The 22,979-nt window shown below is 43.0% G+C and overlaps 1 protein-coding gene across 1 annotated transcript in view; it reads right to left on the reverse strand.

Moving 5' to 3' along the window:
• med13a (mediator complex subunit 13a) overlaps window positions 1–22,979 on the reverse strand; it is a 104,236-nt gene that overhangs the window by 31,679 nt on the left and 49,578 nt on the right. The window contains exons 4-8 of the mRNA XM_055873062.1: window positions 18,547–18,692; window positions 5,842–6,057; window positions 5,486–5,680; window positions 2,000–2,162; window positions 519–629 (exon numbers count right to left, since the gene is read on the reverse strand). Coding sequence (XP_055729037.1) covers window positions 519–629; window positions 2,000–2,162; window positions 5,486–5,680; window positions 5,842–6,057; window positions 18,547–18,692 — 831 coding nt within the window. The remainder of the gene's footprint in view (window positions 1–518; window positions 630–1,999; window positions 2,163–5,485; window positions 5,681–5,841; window positions 6,058–18,546; window positions 18,693–22,979) is intronic.

Consider the following 22,979-nt stretch of genomic DNA (forward strand, 5'->3'; position numbering starts at 1 on the left):
AGGAATAGAGATGAATGTCACACAGTACCAATCAAAAGTTTGGACACAGCTACTCACTAAAGGGTTTTTCTTTATTTCTACTATTTTCTACATTGTAGAATAATAGTGAAGACATCACAACTATGAACTAACACATATGGAATCATGTAGTAACCAAAAAAGTGTTAAAAAAGTGTTACAAATATTTTGGCATTCTCTACATGATTCCAAATGTGTTGTTTCATAGTTTGCTGTCTTCACTATTATTCTACAATGTAGAAAATAGTAAAAATAAAGAAAAACCCAGGAATGAGTAGGTGTGTCCAAATTTTAGACTGGTACTATACGTATTGACATTAAAATGCATCTCACATTTTAGACTGAAGTGTTGAACGCTGTTTTGTTGAGTAAGATTTCAATGAAAATGAGTCAACTTCCCTTAAAAGGCAAACGTTTAAACTAAAAGTATATCCTATTACAGAAGGCTTAGGGCGCAGGTCCCTAACCAGAGATACTAACAAACAAACTGCATTGTTCACCTGGAGCAGTTGCAGTGTGACCTCTGTGCTGACTCTACAAAGTCCCAGGTTCCTACTTTCTCCATCAGCTCCTCCTCACAGGTCCCATTGGCTGTCGCTGAGAACTTACGCCTGGAGAAACACACACAACACATTATTTTTCTTAGTTATTATAGGCTACTTCTGTAAAAAAATTATTTCGTAAACGAAGTGTTAACATTAAGGGTTTATTAACTATTTCATGTCAGTGGTGTGTGCCTGTTATTTGACAGACCTATTTGGCAAATGTTGAGTGTATACGTGTTAAGGTAAATACTGTATATATTCTCTAGGCCAGGTGTCCTGGAAATTACCACCAGGGACACCTGAAGTCAATATTAAATTAATCATTCTTTATTATCAGGAAGCTGGAGAGGATCCAACAAACTTAATGCACAATAGTACACGTCGATCGGGAGCTCTGCCGGGGCAGTCCCGTTAGTTCTTATATACTGCTTACACAGACAAGTTATACTTGGATGATTTAGCTTATTCATTATTCATAATTAATTAATCGTTAACGTTTGGTTCATGCATGTGACCAACACCTCACAAGGCTTCTTCTCTCCAAGCTGAGACCTTGAAACTGAGACACCCCTTTCGGTTCTCAAAACAATATTCTGGTCATACTGCCAAATTGCTTATACTGATAGTGAGGATTCCTCCCAGGCACGATCAATCAGTCACTTGCATGAACTCAGTCTAATTGGTTATTAGAAAAGCACAAACATAACATTTTCCTTCACAAAGGGTTCCTTAACTGACGGCCCACGGGCCCAATTTGCCCCACAGTTTTCTGAGCAAAAAAATTATAATTATATTTAATATTTTTATTTTGGACATAAAATACTGTAAAAACACCAGCAAATCAGCTCCAAGTGATTTTCAATTTGGAAATATGTTCCAACGTATTCCCCCGCTGTCACAACTTCCGCCGAAGTTGGTTCCTCTCCTTGTTCGGGCGGCGTCCGGCGTCACCGGTCGTCTAGCCATCATTGATCCATTTTTCATTTTCCATTTGTTTTGTCTTGTCTTCCCACACACTTGGTTTCAACTCCATCATTACATGTTGTGTATTGAACCCTCTGTTCCCCCCATGTCCTTGTCCGTAATTGTTTATTTGTAAGCGCTTGTGCACGTTATTCTGGGTGTGCGACAGGTTTTGTTCTAGGACTTTGTTGAGAGTGTGTATGAGACAGACGTACTTGTTCTAGGACTTTGTTCAGAGTGTGTATGAGACAGACGTACTTGTTCTAGGACTTTGTTGAGAGTGTGTATGAGACAGACGTACTTGTTCTAGGGCTTTGTTGAGAGTGTGTATGAGACAGACGTACTTGTTCTAGGACTTTGTTGAGAGTGTGTATGAGACAGACGTACTTGTTCTAGGACTTTGTTGAGAGTGTGTATGAGACAGACGTACTTGTTCTAGGACTTTGTTGAGAGTGTGTATGAGACAGACGTACTTGTTCTGAGCTCTGTTAATATTGCACTCCTGCCAGACCCTCTCCACCACCTGGCTGGCTAGCCTGCGAGGGATCTTCCCCTCGTGGTGACTGGTGCTGTCCACACTGAAGCCGTCCACAGCCGACGACATCTTCACCCACTTCTGAGCCGACTGGGAGTCCACTGGCAGAGGGAGGAGGTGGGAAGATAGAGGTTCTGAATCGTCTCACCAAACCACAAGTGACAATATATATTGTCCTACAATAACCAGCTTTGACAAGAACCCTCTCATCCACTACACACTATATACAGTAATGGAAAAAAGTATTTGATCCCCTGCTGATTTTGTACGTTTGCCCACTGACAAAGAAATGATCAGTCTATAATTTTAATGGTAGGTTTATTTTAACAGTGAGAGACAGAATAACAACAACAAAATCCAGAAAAACGCATGTCAAAATTTTTAGAAATGTATTAGCATTTTAATGAGGGAAATAAGTATTTGACCCCCTCTGCAAAACATGACTTAGTACTTGGTGGCAAAACCCTTGTTGGCAATCACAGAGGTCAGACGTTTCTTGTAGTTGGCCACCAGGTTTGCACACATTTCAGGAGGGATTTTGTCCCCCTCCTCTTTGCAGATCTTCTCCAAGTAATTAAGGTTTCGAGGCTGACGTTTGGCAACTCGAACCTTCAGCTCCTTCCACAGATTTTCTATGGGATTAAGGTCTGGAGACTAGCTAGGCCACTCCAGGACCTTAATGTGCTTCTTCTTGAGCCACTCTTTTGTTGCCTTGGCCGTGTGTTTTGGGTCATTGTCATGCTGGAATACCCATCCACGACCCATTTTCAATGCCCTGGCTGAGGGAAGGAGGTTCTCACCCAAGATTTGACGGTACATGGCCCCGTCCATCGTCCCTTTGATGCGGTGAAGTTGTCTTGTCCCCTTAGCAGAAAAACACTCCCAAAGCATGATGTTTCCACCTCCATGTTTGATGGTGGGGATGGTGTTCTTGGGGTCATAGGCAGCATTCCTCCTCCTCCAAACATGGCGAGTTGAGTTGATGACAAAGAGCTCCATTTTGGTCTCATCTGACAACAACACTTTCACCCAGTTGTCCTCTGAATCATTCAGATGTTCATTGGCAAACTTCAGACGGGCATGTATATGTGCTTTCTTGAGCAGGGGGACCTTGCGGACGCTGCAGGATTTCAGTCCTTCACGGCGTAGTTGTTACCAATTGTTTTCTTGGTGACTATGGTCTCAGCTGCCTTGAGATCATTGACAAGATCCTCCCGTGTAGTTCTGGGCTGATTCCTCACCGTTCTCATGATCATTGCAACTCCACGAGGTGAGATCTTGCATGGAGCTCCAGGCCGAGGGAGATTGACAGTTCTTTTGTGTTTCTTCCATTTGCGAATAATCGCACCAACTGTTGTCACCTTCTCACCAAGCTCCTTGGCGATGGTCTTGTAGCCCATTCCAGCCTTGTGTAGGTCTACAAATCCTATCCCTGACATCCTTGGAGAGCTCTTTGGTCTTGGCCATGGTGGAGAGTTTGGAATCTGATTGATTGATTGCTTCTGTGGACAGGTGTCTTTTATACAGGTAACAAACTGAGATTAGGAGCACTCCCTTTAACTTCTCTATGATAGGGGGCAGCATTTTCAAGTTTGTATGAAAAGCATACCCAAATTCAACTGCCAGCTACTCATCCCCAGAAGATAAGATATGCATATTGTTAGTATATTTGGATAGAAAACACTCTGAAGTTTCTAAAACTGTTTGAATCATGTCTGTGAGTATAACAGAACTTATTTAGCAGGTGAAACCCCGAGGACAAACCATTCAGATTTCTTTTTTTGGGGTCACTCTCTTTTCAATGGTTTTTCATTGTGAATACAGATTTCTAATTGACCTTCTTGCAGTTCCTACCGCTTCCACTGGATGTCAACAGTCTTTAGAAATTAGTTGAGGGTTTTTCCTTTGTGTAATGAAGAAGTACGGCCATTTTGAATCAGGGTCACTTGAAGCATCCTGTTAGATAGAGGCGCATGACCAGAAAGCATGCTACAGATTGTTTTAATCCTGTATTGAACACAGATCATCCCGTCTTCAATTTTATCGATTATTTACGTAAAAAAATACCTAAAGTTGTATTACAAAAGTAGTTTGAAATGTTTTGGCAAAGTTTACAGGTAACTTTTGAGATATTTAGTAGTCATGTTTCACGAGTTGGAACCGGTGTTTTTCTGGATCAAACGCGCCAAATAAATGGACATTTTGGATATATATCGACAGAATTAATCGAACAAAAGGATAATTTGTGATGTTTATGGGACATATTGGAGTGCCAACAACAGAAGCTCGTCAAAGGTAAGGCATGAATTATATTTTTATTTCTATGTTTTGTGTCGCGCCTGCAGGGTTGAAATATGCTTTTCTCTCTTTGTTTACAATGGTGCTAACTCAGATAATAGCATCGTTTGCTTTCACCGGAAAGACTATTTGAATTCTGACACGTTGGCTGGATTCACAACCAGTGTAGCTTTAATTTGGTATCTTTCATGTGTGATTTAATGAAAGTTTGATTTTTATAGTATTTTATTTGAATTTGGCGCGCTGCATTTTCTCGGGCTTTTGGCCAAGTGAGACAGTAGCGTCCCGCCTAAACTCAGATTTTTGGATATAAATATGAACTTTACCGAACAAAACATACATGTATTGTGTAAAATGAAGTCCTATGAGTGTCATCTGATGAAGAACAAAGGTTAGTGATTAATTTTAACTCTATTTCTGCTTTTTGTTACTCCTCTCTTTGGCTGGAAAAATGGCTGTGTTTTTCTGTGGCTATGTACTGAGCTAACATAATCGCAAGGTGTGCTTTCGCCGTAAATCCTTTTTGAAATCAGACACTTTGGCTGGATTAACAAGAAGTTTATCTTTAAAATTGTGTATAATACTTGTATGTTTGAGGAATTTTAATTATGAGATTTCTGTTGTTTTGAATTTGGCGCCCTGCAATTTCACTGGCTGTTGGTTAGGTGGGACGCTACCGTCCCACATATCCCAGAGAAGTTAAGAGTGTGCTCCTAATCTCAGCTCGTTACCTGTATAAAAGACACCTGGGAGCCAGAAATCTTTCTGATTGAGAGGAGGTCAAATACTTATTTCCCTCATTAAAATGCAAATCAATTTACAACATTTTTGACATGCGTTTTTCTGGATTTTTTTGTTGTTATTCTGTCTCTCACTGTTCAAATAAACCTACCATTAAAATTATAGACTGATCATTTCTTTGTCAGTGGGCAAACGTACAAAATCAGCAGGGGATCAAATACTTTTTTCCCTCGCTGTAAGGGGAACATACAGGTGTCACACCAACTCTCCAGACACATTTTAGTATTGTCTAATTGATATGGTAAATCGTATTTACATAATCTATACTATACAGACTGTCATTTAAATAAACATCCATAGGTTCGTAAATACTTGCTTATTGTACCTGTCTGGGCCTCCTCGGGTGATGTGGGGGGCGTGAGGGTGACCGACGAGATGGCGGGGTCTCGTTGGGATGCAGGCACTTGGTGGCCACCCGAGTAGACGGTGGTGCAGTGGGAGGACCCCTGGGGGGCCACAGCCGGGATGTCAGACTGGGGCACCAGCACCAGGCAGGCTGGGTACACCATCCTCACACCACCTGGACCGAGAGACAGACATACACTCCCGGTTAGCTACCTGGGTCATCAAATCTGAATACATTTTTTGTATGTGATCCCTGAGGGAATTGAACCCCCATCATTTCTTCCCTGCCATATAGCAGACTTTTAGGGGAGACTGTTCTGTGTAGGAGTGTCTTACCAACAAGGACCTCCACAGCGGCCAGGGAGTCGTCCTCCCAGTCCATGTCCTCCATCTTGTCCTCCAATGGCGAGCCGTGCTTGTCCTTGTCTTTAGAGCTGGGGCTGATGGGATAGAACTGGTTCCACTCCTCAATCAGTTTCTGGGTGGGAGGGTCTGACAGCTTGAACGACTGACCCGTCAGAGTCCCGTTCAGACCAAACGGACTCAGGATGACTGGAGGGAGGGAGAGAGATACACACAGTCATTCTCACTACAGATGCTGTGTTACATCAGAATAAATCCCCCCCATCCTACTGCATACATCCATCCCCCACCATTACAACCACTCTCTGATTTATTACCCCCCCACATCCTTTCATCACCCCTCCATCCCAGCCCATCCAGTGTTAATAATGTGACCTTTCCCCAACACAATTCTCTCTCTCCCGCCAGCACACGACTGGCCAAACACTTCCAGAGACATACAGCAGCCCATCACTGGCATGCCCATGCCTCTCAGAGCCTATAAACAGGTCTGTATGAAGTACTGATTCACAACACACACAGACAATGAGGTAGAGAATGAACAGGATAGGGAGTGATAGATAGCGCAGACAGCATTCTGACCAAGCAGACACCTACACTGGATTTTATTTTTTATTTAACTAGGCAAGTCAGTTAAGAACAAATACTTAATTTCAATGACGGCCTAGGAACAGTGGGTTAACTGCCTTGTTCAGGGGCAGAATGACAGATTTTTACCTTGTCAGCTCAGGGATTCGATCTTGCAACCTTCCAGTTACTAGTCCAAAGCTCTAACCACTAGGCTACCTGCCGCCCCAGGTATCAATCAATCACATGTAAATAAAGCCTTTTTGCAGTAGCAGTTGTCACAAAGTACTTTTTACGGTAATCCGGGCTAGACACCAAAGAGTGGACAACCCCCTCACATGTTAGGATAATAATTAACAGAGGAGGAAGCATAAACGGAGTTGTGGTTGGGGATCATTACTTCCAGTTGTGCTCATTACTGTAGTGCAGTAATTGTCAACTAGTTTTGTCGTGTCCCAAATTAAAGCAGATTCTCAGTCGCCACCCAATATTCGCATTGTGGGGAAAAAGGAAGCCAAAATACCACCTTAAAAACAATTTTTCATGCTATATTGATAGTAACTGTAGCAACTATGGAAATAATTTCAAATAATTCAATTTTTCCCATATTCTTGATGAAGAATGTTAATAAGCTCTAAAAGCGCTGGCTAAAAGCTCTATATTGAAAATACGGGGATTGAAGAAAAATTATTTCATCATTTTTACTACTTTCTACTTGGTTGTAGTCGTTTAGAAGTTTAAGTTCAGACTGGAGTATTATCATTTTTTTACTCAGACACCCGCGACCCACCACTTGAGAATCACTGTTGTAGTGTTTGGCCCTGTCCCTGTGAGTATTGATCTGGCCTAGTGGCTCACTGGCTGGACAGTATGGAGTTTCCAGAAGAGAGGGAGAAGGGGAGAAAGAGCGAGAAAGAGAAATGGAGAGAGAAAAAGAAAGGGTAAGACAGACAGACAGACAGACAGACAGACAGACAGACAGACAGACAGAGATTCATTATCTCTCCTCCTTCGCCACATAACAGGGGCTGGCTGGTGGGCGTGAGGGAGGAGGGGAAGAGAAGGCAATCTCACAGGGAACACAGCGTATTAGAGAAAGAGAACATCTAGAACACAAGGTGCTGGCCAGCTAAACACAAGCCACTCAAGGTCAGGACCTTATAAGAAGGCTAGTCAATCTATATTCATATTTGCACCACACTGAGATTGGGTGGAGTAAGTAGTAAGTAGCAAGTGGATGGTGACCTCACCAGACAATTGAGTGAACATCCAAACAGGAAACAGACAGACTGACTGACTAACTGACTCATACACACCTCTGATGTTCTATGCGGTCCACTCCAGATCACACAACACAGCCAGGACTCCAGGACTTCATTCATTCTTACATCCAACAACTGCTTCAGCAGAAATGGATTGACTATTAAGGGAGAACCTAAGGTCATTTGCATTGCAGAAACACAAGCACTACACATCACAGAGAGAGTTTGAATTTAATTCCTGTTGATATGATTACTACATACCCGTTCTCTTTGTGTGCGCATTTCTATTTGGAACGCAATAAAAATATCTAGCAGCGCAAGGGGAAAAGATCAAATCCAACACAATTATGAAATGTTTCCTTTATCCCGTCCTCTCTCCCTACCTCCTTCCATCTCCCCTTCTCTCTCTGTCTCCATCTCCCTGAAGACATGTCAAATATGCTCAGATCAGTTAAATGGGCTGAGAGTTCATTACATTCACTCTGCGCTGTTTTATGAGGTCATATCCTGAAGAGGCTGGAGCGCTCTAACGCTCACTAAACCAAGCCTGTCAGAGGTGAGTGGTGGGGGAGAGGGAGGGAGACTAGCACATATCAGCCCTTATCTACCGCTACCGCTAAAACAGACAACTTGTGGCTAGAACACACACTTGCACACACCCTAGGAATTCAGCCTTTGGTTTGTACTAGAGGTCTACCGAATATGATTTTTCAACGCCGATACCGATACCGATTATTGGAGGACCAAAAAAAGCTCATACCGATTAATCGGACGATTTTTTTTATTTATTTGTAATAATGACAATTACAACAATACTGAATGAACACTTATTTTAACTTAATATATTACATCAATAAAATGCATTTAGCCTCAAATAAATAATGAAACATGTTCAATTTGGTTTAAATAATGCAAAAACAAAGTGTTGGAGAAGAAAGTAAAAGTGCAATATGTACCATGTAAGAAAGCTAATGTTTAAGTTCCTTGCTCAGAACATGAGAACATATGAAAGCTGGTGGTTCCTTTTAACATGAGTCTTCAATATTCCCAGGTAAGAAGTTTTAGGTTGTAGTTATTATAGGAATTATAGAACTATTTCTCTCTATACGATTTGTATTTCATATACCTTTGACTATTGGATGTTCTTATAGGCACTTTAGTATTGCCAGTGTAACAGTATAGCTTCCATCCCTCTCCTCGCCACTACCTGGGCTCGAACCAGGAACACATCGACAAAAGCCACCCTCGAAGCAGCGTTACCCATGCAGAGCAAGGGGAACAACTACTCCAAGTCTCAGAGCGAGTGACGTTTGAAACGCAATTAGCGCGCACCCCGCTAACTAGCTAGCCATTTCACATCGGTTACACCAGCCTAATCTCGGGAGTTGATAGGCTTGAAATCATAAACAGCGCAATGCTTGAAGCACAGTGAAGAGCTGCTGGCAAAACGCATGAAAGTGCTGTTTGAATGAATGTTTATGAGCGTGCTGGTGCCTACCATCGCTCAGTCAGACTGCTCTATCAAATCATAGACTTAATTATAACATAATAACACACAGAAATACGAGCCTTAGGTCATTAATATGGTCGAATCCGGAAACTATCATCTCGAAAACAAAACGTTTATTCTTTCAGTGAAATATGGAACCGTTCTGTATTTCATCTAACGAGTGGCATCCATAAGTCTAAATATTCCTGTTACATTGCACAACCTTTAATGTTATGTCATAATTACGTAAAATTCTGGCAAATTAGTTCGCAATGAGTCAGGCGGCCCAAACTGCATATACTCTGACTCTGCGTGCAATGAACGCAAGAGAAGTGACACAATTTCACCTGGTTAATATTGCCTGCTAACCTGGATTTCTTTTAGCTAAATATGCAGGTTTAAAAATATATACTTCTGTGTATTGATTTTAAGAAAGGCATTGATGTTTATGGTTAGGTACACGTTGGAGCAACGACAATCATTTTTCGCGAATGCGCACTGCATCGATTATATGCAACGCAGGACACATTAGATAAACTAGTAAAATCATCAACCATGTGTAGTTATAACTAGTGATTATGATTGATTGATTGTTTTTTATAAGATAAGTTTAATGCTAGCTAGCAACTTACCTTGGCTTCTTACTGCATTCGCGTAACAGGCGGGCTCCTCATGAGGCAGGTGGTTAGCGCGTTGGACTAGTTAACCATAAAGTTGCAAGATTGAATCCCTGAGCTGACAAGGTAAAAATCTGTCGTTCTTCCCCTGAACAAGGCAGTTAACCCACCGTTCCTAGGCCGTCATTGAAAATAAGAATGTGTTCTTAACTGACTTGCCTAGTTAAATAAAGGTGAAAAAAAAAAAAAAAAAGAATCGGCTAAACCGGCGTCCAAAATTACCGATTTCCGATTGTTATGGAAACTTGAAATCGGCCCCAATTAATCGGCCATTCCGATTAATCGGTCGACCTCTAGTTTGTACTGATGTCAAACACACAACATTACCCATTGGAAGATGGGGAGTGCTCTGACATACAGTACTGGTCACATCAGTGGTCCCACCACAGTGCATTAAACACTGTATTTGATTGAAGATAAACATCTTTGATGACCAGAGGACAATTGACTCCACATTAAACCATTGATCCATTTGTCTGTGCAATATGTAACCAAACACATAGAGCAGCATGTCTTTCAGTCTGCCACCTCAAGTCCCATACATGCTATGGACAGGTTGGTATATTGGTAAAAGAGCAGTACAGTACAGTAGCTACGGGTCTGGTCCATCTGATAGACTTGACCTAACCCTGATCTAGCATACATCTACACATCCAAGTATAACTGATCAAATTATGAAAGACAAGCACTGTAATTTTGAATTCCGTAAAGTGAGCGCTGAAGAAGTAAAACAATTATTGTTGTCTATCAATGACAAGCCACAGGGGTCTGACAACTTGCATGGAAAATCACAAAGTATAATAGCGGATGATATCGCCACTCCTATTTGCCATATCTTCAATCTAAGCCTATTAGAAAGTGTGTGCCCTCAGGCCGGGAGAGAAGACAAAGTCATTCCGCTACCCAAGAATAGTGAAGCCCCCTTTACTGGCTCATATAGCCAACCAATCAGCCTGATACCAACCCTAAGTAAATTTTGGGAAAAAAATGTTTGACCAGATACAATGCTATTTTACTGGAAACATATTGAAAACAGACTTTCAGCACACTTAAAGGGAAGGACATTCAACAAGCACAGCACTTACACAAATGACTGATGATTGGCTGAGAGAAATTGATTATAAAGAGATTGTGGGAGCTGTTTTGTTAGACTTCAGTGTGGCTTTTGACATTATCGATCATAGTCTGCTGATGGAACAACGTATGTGTTATGGCTTTACACCCCCTGCTATATTGTGGATAAAGAGTTGTCTAACAGATCACAGAGGGTGTTCTTTAATGGAAGCCTCTCCAACATAGTTCAGGTAGAATCAGGAATTCCCCAAGGCAGCTGTCTAAGCGCCTTCATTTTTTCAATATTTACTAATGACATAAGTAAAGCAAGTGTGTCGATGCATGAGGATGACTGAACACTATACATGTCAGCTACTACAGTGAGTGAAATCACTGCAACACTGAACAAAGAGTTGCAGTTAGTTTCAGAATGGGTGGCAAGGAATAAGTTAGATCAAAATTGATCAAACTAAAAGCATTTGTATTTGGGACAAATCATTTACTAAACCCTAAACCTCAACTAAATCTTGTAATAAATAATTTGGAAATTGAGCAAGTTGAGGTGACTAAACTGCTTGGAATAACCCTGGATTGTAAACTGTCATGGTCAAAACATGTTGATACAACAATAGCTAAAATGGGGAGTAGTCTGTCCATAATAAAGTGCTACTCTGCTGTACTACTGTTCAGTCGTGTGGTCAGGTGCCACAAAGAGAGACTTCTGAAAATTGCAATTGGCTCATATCAGGGCAGCATGGTTGGCCCTTAAATGTACACAGAGAGCTAACATAAATAATATACATGTAAATCTCTCATGGCTCAAAGTGGAGGAAAGATTGACTTCATCACTACTTGTTTTTATAATAAATATTGACATGCTGAATGTACCAAGATGTCTGTTTTAACTACTAGCACATAGCCATGCATAACCCAAAAGACATGCCACTAAAGGTCTCTTCACAATCCCCAAGTCAAGAATAGACTATGGGAGGCGCACAGTACTACATAGAGACATGACTACATGGAACTAAATTCCACATCAGGTAACTGATGCAAGCAGTTAAATCAGATTTAAAAAACGGATAAAAATACACCTTATGGACGAAAAGATCTATTTACAGTGTGTGCAAATGTAGAAGAGTAGGGAGGTAAGGCAATAAATAGGCCATAGAGGAGAAACATAATTACAAATTAGCATTAATACAGGAGTGATACATGTGCAGATGATGATGTGCAAGTAGAGATACTCCGGTGCAAAAGAGCAAGAGGTTAAGTAATAATATGGGGATGAGGTAGTCGGGTGTGCTATTTACAGATTGGCTGTGTACAGGTACAGTGATCGGTAAGCTGCTCTGACAGCTGATCCTTAAAGTTAGAGAGGGATATATAAGACTTGAGCTTCAGAGATTTTTGCAATTCGTTCCAGTCATTGGCAGCAGAGAACTGGAAGGAAAGGCGGTGTTGGCTTTGGGGATGAACAGTGCAATATACCTGCTAGAGCGCGTGCAATGGGTAGGTGTTGCTATGGTGACCAGTGAGCTGAAATAAGGCGGGGCGTTACCTAGCAAAGACATAGATGACCTGGAGTAAGTGGGTTTGGCGACGAATATGTAGTGAGGGCCAGCCAACGAGAGCATAGAGGCCGCAATGGTGGGTAGTATATGGGGCTTTGGTGATAAAACGGATGGCACTGTGATAGACTACATCCAGTTTGCTGAGTAGAGTGTTGGGGCCTAGTCAGTTTTACGAGGGTATGTGGGTGAAGGAGGCTTTGTTGCGAAATAGGAAGCCGATTCTAGATTTCATTTCAGATTGGAGATGCTTAATGTGAGTCTGAAAGGAGAGTTTACAGTCTAACCAGACACCTAGGTATTTGTAGTTAATACCATTTAAATGTAGATGTTTAAATGTAGTTAATACCATTTAAATGTAGATGTTTTTTGTATTGGATATATTTACCATATCATATGGAGACAGATTCATAAACCTTTTACCTTATCATAAGTAGCCATAATTGTAAATGATTTAATCCTTCCAATAGAAAAAAAATAAAACATTTGTTATGAATTGAACTTTAATTAAATGAGTTGACTCTTCACATGGGATGATTTCACTGAACAACAAAAGAAAGGGAATATTGAATGATCCCCAATGATCCATCGCATCTCCCAAAAATGTTTTCAACATACATCTGTAAAATGATAGTCTGGAAACTAAAGCTTTGGTTGTCTTCCTCTCAGGCTTCCATGTCTTCTCCCTGGACCTCCTCAATGTCCACCTCTTGAACATCAGACTCTGAGGCCTCATCTTCACTGTCACTTTCCAACCTTGTTGAGGATGGCTCGTCGTCAGGCTCAAAAAGCCTCAAATTTGCCAGGATGGCCACCAATTTGTCAACCCTTGTATTGGTCAGCCTGTTGCGTGCTTTGGTGTGTGTGTGTTCCCAAACAAGGACCAGTTGTGCTCTGAGGCGGCTGATGTTGGTGGGATTTGGAGGATGATGGAGGCAACAGGGGAAAGAGCCTCAGATCCACAAAGTCCCTTCCACCAGGTGGCTGATGAGATATGTTGGCACGACTGCCATATTGCATCTCCATCTCAAAGCCCATGCTTGGAAGTGTACTTCGCCAGACTGCCAAGAACCTTGCCCTCATCCAGGCCAAGGTGGAGAGACAAGGTAGTGATGACACCATAGACCTTGTTCATCTCTGCACCAGCCAGGATGCTCTTGCCAGCCTACTTGGGGTCCAACATGTATGCTGCGGCATGTATGGGCTTCAGGCAGAAGTCTTCACGCTTTTTGATGTATTTCAGACCTGCAGTTTCATCTGCTTGGAGCAACAGTGAAGTGGGCAGGGCAGTATGGATTTCTTCTCTTACATCTGCAAGCAGAGTCTGAACATCAGACAGGATGGCATTGTTTCCCTCAATCCATGCAATGGCTACTGCTATAGATTTCAGGAGTTTCAGGCTGCTTACCACTCTCTCCCAAAATACATAATCCAGGAGAATCCTGTTGATGGGGCTGTCCATATCGGCAGACGGTGATATGGCCATTTCTTGAAGGGACTCCTTCCTCTCCAGGAGGAACACCCCAACGGGTGTTGCTGGGCAGTTTCAATGTGGTGCTCTTATTCTTCTCACTTTGCTTGGTGAGGTAGATTGCTGCTGTAACTTGATGACCATTCACGTACCTAACCATTTCCTTGGCTCTCTTGTAAAGTGTATCCATTGTTTTCAGTGCCATGATGTTCTTGAGGGGCAGATTCAAGGCATGAGCAGCACAGCCAATGGGTGTGATGTGAGGGTAGGACTCCACTTTAGACCAAGCAGCCTTCATGTTCGCAGCATTGTCTGTCACCAGTGCAAATACCTTCTGTGGTCCAAGGTCATGAGCCTTCAGCTCATCTGCAATGTAGAGACCGGTGTGTCTGTTGTCCCTTGTGTCTGTGGTCTTGTAGAATACTGGTTGAGGGGTGGAGATGATGTAGTTAATTATTCCTTTCCCACAAACATTCGACCACCCATCAGAGATGATTGCAATACAGTCTGCTTTCTCTATGATTTGCTTGACCTTCACTTGAACTCTGTTGAACTTTGCATCCAGCAAATGAGTAGATAAAGCATGTCTGGTTGGAGGGGTGTCAGCTGGGCAAAGAACATTCAGAAATCTCTTCCAATACACATTGCCTGTGAGCATCAGAGGTGAACCAGTTGCATACACAACTCGAGCAAGACATTCAACAGAATTTATCTGACTACGTTCCTCCATTGAGTCAAAAACAACTTCTGATTCCAGGAGTACCATGAGCTGGTGCTATCGATAAGGTGTCTGATTCATCATTTTCACCTCAAATAGAAGTAGAGGGACTTTTGTCAGAGGTTGCTTGTAGTGCGCTCTCAGGGAACTTTATGCACTTGGTTGGAACAGTATTTGCAAATGTACACAGCTTTTCCTTCTACATTAGCTGCAGTGAAATGTCTACACACATCAGATAGTGCCCGTGGCATTTTCCTGTAAAGATTAGAAACAAAATTGTAAAAAATAAATAAATAATACAATTCCATGTACAGAAAATATTTAAGCAGTTAGATTAAACAACTGCTTTGTAAGATACATGTTTTAAAATGAAACATGTACGGAAACAGGTGAATTAACACTCCTCAGTTAGCAGGCTCAAGCAAGCTAAAAACCCACATGGTAGCAAAAACTAACTAGCAGAAATTAAAAAGTTAGAAATGAATTAAACACTTTGCTGTAGGCTACTATTTACTAGTTAACAAAAAATCATGTATGTCATATAAAATATATTCACCCCACCAAGTATTGTAATCAAAACTTACCAGAAAACATGTAGTCCTTGGCTCAGACAGTGTAGTAGTGTAGGCTCAATAGCATCTCAATAGTGTGCAAGATCTTGAGAATCAGCTATACATGTGATGGAAGAATGCGCTGTGCATGCAGAGTGTTGCAATTCCTTTGAATTGGGGATAGTTTAACCAAAATATGCCACAAGACCTAGAATTGCCTTATGTGTATCCCACAAAAAAAGGTTCACTGTTATAAGCTAACTTTTTTTTAATGAATTTCAGCAAAATTCCCCAAATTCCCGGGCTTAACTTTCCATTGAAATTTACTGGAAAAATCCCAGAAATTCCCGGAAAGTTGCCAACCCTTTGCAACCCCACTAGTGACTAAAGAGAGAGTGAGAGGGTCACACAGTGTAGTGCTATGCTGTGCTGTGTAGATCTATCTATCTATCGACATGCAAAAAAACAATCCTTCTCTACCATTACTGGAATTACATTCAATAACCTGCTATTGATTATATAGACCAGCAGGCTTTAATATAAGGGGTTTAAAATTTGAATATTTCATTTATACACTTTATTCAGACAGCTGGAAACAGAAGGGGAGACAGGCAAGTGGGAAAACAGTAGGAAGGGTGGATACGGGGATTAAACCTGGTCTGCGGCGGGGAGTTGAGTATATGTGATTGGCTGGGAGCGTTAGGCCTACCGCTAAACCACAGGCTCTGCACAACTAGATTTCCCTGTGCCGCGCTGCCGCTGTGCTCCAGTCAGATCAGAGAATGGACAAAGTGATCACCATTATTAGGTGGGTGGAGAGGGGATGCAGGTGGGCTGAGGAATTACTCAGAGTCTAACTGAGAGAGGAGTTGAGAGGAAGAGAAGAGCGGAGGTGGCATTTTGTTCCCTAACCTAAGGCAAAGCCCTTGTGCCTGGTGTAATGATCGCTTCTTCAAGCTTCCCTCCCCCTCCTTCTCCTCTGTAGTGAGGGAGCCTCTCTCGCTCTCTTTCTTTTGTTGGGATCTCTTTTGTTGCGGTGTAGTCTCTCCCACTTCTGTGTGTGTCTGTGTTATACACACTGCCTGGCGCCGTCTTTGCTGCTTCTTTGCTGCTGCCGTTGGGCCCCGCTAATTGTACAGATGTCTATAGCAGCAGAGCTCAGCTAGTGGGGACAGCCCTCTGAGGGCTAGAAGAAGGGAAGGAGGGAGGGAGAAGAGGTTGAGGAAGGTGGAGGGAGAGGGAGAACAAGAAGAGAAGTAGAATGGGAGGTGGTGGTGGCAGGGGAGAGGTGGAGGTATTGGGGAAGGGTACGTGAGGAGGAGTAGGAAAAGGACAGGGAAAAGCCAGAAGAAGGGGAAAGAGGGAGGAGGGACAGAGAGAGGTGTGTGAGGGCTGCTGGTGGCACATCATTACTGTCAGGCTGTTTGATGAAGCGAGGCGGAGAGGAGGAGAGGAGAAGAGAGGAGGGGCCTGTTCTTAATACCTGAGGATTACCCTTGTCTTCTATTAGATACACGACACAGAGCAGAGAACAGAGCAGTGTGTGTGTGTGTGTGTTTGTGTGTGTGTGTGATTTGGTTTTATTATCCTTGTGGAGACCAGAAGTCCTCACCAGGATAGTAATAATTGGGGACATTTTGCCAGAACAAGGGTTACAATTAGGGTTAGGGTAAGAATGAGGGTTTAGTGTTGTCATGATAACAGAATTTTGACTTTGATGCCGATACACGCTTTAGCATCACAATACTCGACACCATCACGATACTCGATACCAAAACGATACCACTGCAAATAAAGAAGGCATATTAGCCAAAGTCACTGAATGCCACTTGATCCAGACAGATAAACTCAGCTACTGCTCTGTTCAATCATTGGGCATCTTTTGAGTTCAATATCATTACATTTACATTACAATTTTTTTGAGACAGCCATCTACGGATTAATGAATCAATCATAAAATCATACAATCAATTTGACTTTGTTTTTACCAATCTAACTACATAATGGTAATCATCATTTATTTCAGTAGTAAACTGGGTAAATCAAGATGTAGCCTAGGCCTATCCACAATACAGGTGAATGCATATTCAATAGGAGTATGTGTATGCATTGCTTGTTCTGGCTTAATCTATGGGGTTACAGATGACAAACAATCTGTTTCCCTTCCATGTGGGACTTATTGTAATGATCAACAACATTTGCATAGAAGTAGTTTCTTTTATAAAAACGTGCTTTGTCTCTTTAACCAGAAATGATGTTATTCACGATGCGTCACAGCCGTTTAAAGGAGTGGACCAAGGCGCAGCGTGATTAAAATCTATTCTTCTATTTATTAAACGAAGAACACCTAACAAACTCACAAAACAACAAAACGAAACGTGAAGCCAACGTAGTGCTCACAGGCAACCAAACAAGGACAACTACCCACACAGACAGGTGGGAAAAGGCAACCTAAGTATGGTTCTCAATCAGAGACAACGATCGACAGCTGCCTCTGATTGAGAACCACACCCGGCCAAACTCATAGAAATAGAAAATCATAGAACATAGACTGCCCACCCAAATCACACCCTGACCAAACCAAAATAGAGACAAAAAACGCTCTCTACGGTCAGGGCGTGACACGATGACCGAATAAGTTAATGATTAAAGTTTTTGGTGGCAATCAGCCTTGAAATTAGCATGTTCTGCGTTATGGTTTGCATATTTTCACAAACAAAGTACTAATTGATGTTAGCTTTAGCTGTCAGCTAGCAAGGAAAGGTAGCCTACAAAGCTGGACGTTACTGGTATAGCATTGTAAAGTGTTCTAGCCTATATGGACAGTGTTTTGCGAACAGTAATGAACAGTTTCATCCTTTCTACATGCTGTGTTGCATTATTCAAGTGTGTTAACTTCTGTGCATCATGAGTGGGGAGCTAACAAGATGCAGCCCAGACTCCCAATGCAGGCTAGCAATGAGGGGTTGGCTGTGCTGATAGACAGGGTTGTTCCGTGAGACACATTTGACAGAAGTACCGAAGTAACCCAAATTCTAGTACCAAACCGTTTTTCATGTTCTAGTATCAAAAAGTATCAATGTTTCGGTATCCCGTGCAACACTATTTAGGGTTAGGGGTTAGGTTTAGGAGTTAGGATTAGGGGTTTGGTGTTAAGGTTAGGGTTATGGAAAATAGGATTTTGAATGGGAATCAACTGTTTGGTCCCCACAAGGAAAGTAAAAAAAAAAACGTGTGTGTGTGTATGTGTGTCTGCATGCGTGCGCCTGTGTGCATCTGCATGTGTGTGTGTGTCCACATGTGTGTATACTCCACCCACCTTGGAAGGGGCTGGAGGCCTGCTGGGCCAGGGTGAGGTGCTCGTCACTCAGCTGGTAGACAGGCTGGTGCTGGTTGATCTCCACGCTGGTGCACACGTTACTCTCCCCGTGGAGGAAGAAGGGAAACGAGCACGACAGGTGTTCACTGTGGAGGGAGAGAAAGACAGAGTGAGAACAGAGTGTGTCATTTTAACTCGGATGGACCATTCTAGGAGCGGGTGTGTGTGAACTGTTGAATGGATGACACAACAGAGCAGGAGGAGAGGGAGGACGAGAAGAGAGAGAGAGCGAGAAAGGGCAAAACACTCAATTTCCCTGCTAATGGAGGGGTGGAGGAGCGGAGAGAGAGAATGAAGAGGAGGAAGATTAAAAAGGAGCTCTCTCTTTTGTGGGAGATTACAATGACATCTTTGAGCCATGGAAAGCTCTAACATGACCGTTCTCCTGGCTGGAATACAATAGGAGGAGGGGTAAGGGAAATGACGTCACTGATTTAATGGAGACATAACATGACATCATCACAAAACAAATCAAGTCGTTTCACCAGTGGAACATAGAACTTAATCACTTTACAGTATTATTCTCATACTACAGAAGAATGCTGTCTGTACCGTAGTGTGTGTGTATGCTTGTGTGTTGAGTTTGGATTTGTTGTTGGCACTCCAAGTGACCAACAAAGAGGGCGAACCCTGGCTCACTCTGGCATGTCATCAAAAAGGTGAGCTCTTGAGAACACTAACCTACACATACAGAGTTACAGACATGCCATCCAAATCTCTGACGTTGAAAAAGAAACCTGCCAGTGCCAGCATGACTTCAACTAGAATGAGAGGAAGTGAGAGAGATAGAGGGAGTAGGGAAAGAAAGCGAGAGGGAGTAAGCCAGATGAAAAAGTTACAGGGAAAAATAGCGCGCGAGAGAGAGGAGTAAGACATGGACTATTGTCTCTGTTTCTCTGTGTCTGCTTCCTCTCATCCTACGCAGCACAGCCAACTGACAGATGACCAAATGAAAGCGGACGCAGTAAATTTGGGAGAGGATCAAAGAAGGGGGTGCCTCTTTAGAGGATTTGGTTAAGCAAATATCTCTCCCTCTCTCTATCGCTCTCTCTCTCTCAGTCACTCTCTCCCTGGCAGAGTTGCTGCTGCAGAGGATTAAAAAAAAAAAGGAGAAAGAAAAAAGGAGAGAAAGAAGTGAGGGGATCAGACTAATAATATATTATGATCATGAGAGGGTCTGAGGAACTAAGTGGCACAAGGCTGGAGGAGAGAGGAGACAGCATGTCTCCTACGAGAGGATAATACCTCGGCTGTATATAAACATTTACACTACAGAGAGTATTTGTGTACCTGACATGCACTAACAATCATAGACTATACAACAGAAATAAGTCAGTGACTTGATTGTATTATCCTTGATCGTTTTCTAAATGTATGTAACTACTGAATGTACTTTTTTTTTTAAATGGTCAAATCAATGAAATCAATACCAAGAGAGGTGTTGCCATATCATATCAGCTGTGATACTTATTGAAAGAAATTGACCAATGAAAATAGTATGAACTGTTTTGTATGAACTGTTTTGTTCATAAGATCAATAAAAGAGTGGGATAGCAACAAAAGGAGCCGAACATATTCCTGATGGCTGATGACTAGGCCACACCCAAGGACGTTAGTTTCTTTTCCGCAATGAGTCTGGATCTGAGTACCTGGCCCTTCACTGAATGTGAACACATTCGGGGCCATCTGATTGGTCCAGAAACCAATGGGTTGAGCCAGAACCAGAACGTGAGTAAATTCATCATTGGCTTTGACACTGATTGATTGGAGACGATTGTTTTGTGCAACACCCCTCGTGCCCCTTGTCACCACAAACAACTTCAATGATGGCAGTGTCAGACTAAAACATGTGGTGAACGACAGAGCAGTGGAAGTATTTTGTTTGAGTCGCCAGGCTAGTTGGCTGTAGCATCAGAGAAGTCTTTCCCTGTGTTTAGGGCATGTTAACAGAGCTGCTCTACTCTTTAATGTCTGTAGGAACGGCTCCAGGCTCAGAGGTAGTAAAAGTGGTAAACCCATCACTACAGACACAGTAGTAAAAGCATCAGCACAGACAAACACATTTCCTCACTACTGTCTGTCTATGAAGCAGAATCCCTCCTCTTTTTCTCTCTGCTCAGACATTTAAGCTGCTGTTAGGTTCCCACAGAGCAGCCTGTCTCTTCCTGCCCTGGGGCCTGATTGACTAGAAGGTCACGGTGGGAAGGTCTCTCCCTGCCCCCAGGGCAGACTGACTAGAAGGTCACTGTGTGAGGGTCTCTTCATGCCCCCAGGGCAGACTGACTAGGGGTGGATTTACATTAGTAAAATATGTCTAGTGAGCTCTATCTTCAACAGACTGCCCCATAGAGAGAGACTGTGTGCCATAGAGAGAGACTGTGTGCCATAGAGAGAGACTGTGTGCCAAAGAGAAGACTGGGTGCCATAGAGAGAGACTGGGGGCCACAGAGAGAAGACTGGATGCCATACAGAGAAGACTGGATGCCATACAGAGAAGACTGGATGCCATAGAGAGAAGACTGGGTGCCATAGAGAGAGAGACTGGGTGCCATAGAGAGAGAGACTGGGTGCAATAGAGAGAGACTGGGTGGCATAGAGAGAGACTGTGCCACAGAGAGAGACTGGGTGCCACAGAGAGAGACTGAGTACCATAGAGAGAGAGAGAGACTGGGTGCCATAGAGAGAGACTGGGTGCCACAGAGAGAGACTGGGTGCCACAGAGAGAGACTGTGTGCCAAAGAGAAGACTGGGTGCCATAGAGAGAGACTGGGGGCCACAGAGAGAAGACTGGATGCCATACAGAGAAGACTGGATGCCATACAGAGAAGACTGGATGCCATAGAGAGAAGACTGGGTGCCATAGAGAGAGAGACTGGGTGCCATAGAGAGAGAGACTGGGTGCAATAGAGAGAGACTGGGTGGCATAGAGAGAGACTGTGCCACAGAGAGAGACTGGGTGCCACAGAGAGAGACTGAGTACCATAGAGAGAGAGAGAGACTGGGTGCCATAGAGAGAGACTGGGTGGCATAGAGAGAGACTGGGTGCCACAGAGAGAGACTGGGTGCCACAGAGAGAGACTGGGTACCATAGAGAGAAACTGGGTGCAATAGAGAGTGACTGTGTGCCCTAGAGAGAGATTGGGTGCCATAGAGAGTGACTGGGTGCCATAGAGAGAAGACTGGATGCCATAGAGAGAAGCCTGGATGCCATAGAGAGAAGCCTGGGTGCCATAGAGAGAGACTGGGTGCCATAGAGAAGACTGGGTGCCATAGAGAGAGACTGGGTGGCATAGAGAAGACTGGATGCCATAGAGAGAGACTGGGTGCCATAGAGAGAGACTGGGTGCCATAGAGAGAGACTGGGTGGCATAGAGAAGACTGGATGCCATAGAGAGAGACTAGGTGCCTTAGAGAAAGAGCTAAATGAAGAACACCGCTAGATCAGTCAGCTAATATAAAAGAGCCCTGACAGCCAGGAGAGTGACCGCTAGATCAGTCAGCTAATATAAAAGAGCCCTGACAGCCAGGAAAGTGACCGCTAGATCAGTCAGCTAATATAAAAGAGCCCTGACAGCCAGGAGAGTGACCGCTAGATCAGTCAGCTAATATAAAAGAGCCCTGACAGCCAGGAGAGTGACCGCTAGATCAGTCAGCTAATATAAAAGAGCCCTGACAGCCAGGAGAGTGACCGCTAGATCAGAGTCAGCTAATATAAAAGAGCTGTAAGGTAATACAGGAGTAATAAATATTGCCACCCATTGGCTGTGAGTGAGAAACAGGCTCTGTTAGTAAGGTGTGTCATGCCTGCCCAGAAGTAGAGCGCTGATCCTCTCGGGCCTCCTGTGATGTGTGTGTGTCTGGGCAGTTGAGGCAAGGTGGGGCAGGGAGCCAACAATTCAGCAAGTGAGGAGGCCTCACACCTCTCCTTTATTATCTAGGAGAGGAGATATCACACGCACACATACACACACTCACTCACAGTGGTGTAGTGGATGGTATACGCCGTATATTACTGTTGCGCATTAACCGACAAGTCGGTTATTTTCAAAAAATTTAACAACTAATTGATGGTCTGGTTTTTTTCTTGTGTGAGCTCAATGCACAGTTTCTGTAGGGATAAAATAGATCAAGTGTGATCAAGTTACTGTGCGACGTAATAGGGAGTTGTAGTTTCCAACAGTGGTCCCGTGTGGCTCAGTTGGTAGAGCATGGCGCTTGCAACGCCAGGGTTGTGGGTTCAATTCCCACGGGGGGACCATGGTTCAATTCCCACGGGGGGACCAGGATGAATATGTATGAACTTTCCAATTTGTAAGTCGCTCTGGATAAGAGCGTCTGCTAAATTACTTAAATGTAAATGTAACAGGACAATT

The sequence above is a fragment of the Salvelinus fontinalis genome, chromosome 2 (assembly GCF_029448725.1).
Source record: "Salvelinus fontinalis isolate EN_2023a chromosome 2, ASM2944872v1, whole genome shotgun sequence".
Classification (NCBI taxonomy): domain Eukaryota; kingdom Metazoa; phylum Chordata; class Actinopteri; order Salmoniformes; family Salmonidae; genus Salvelinus; species Salvelinus fontinalis.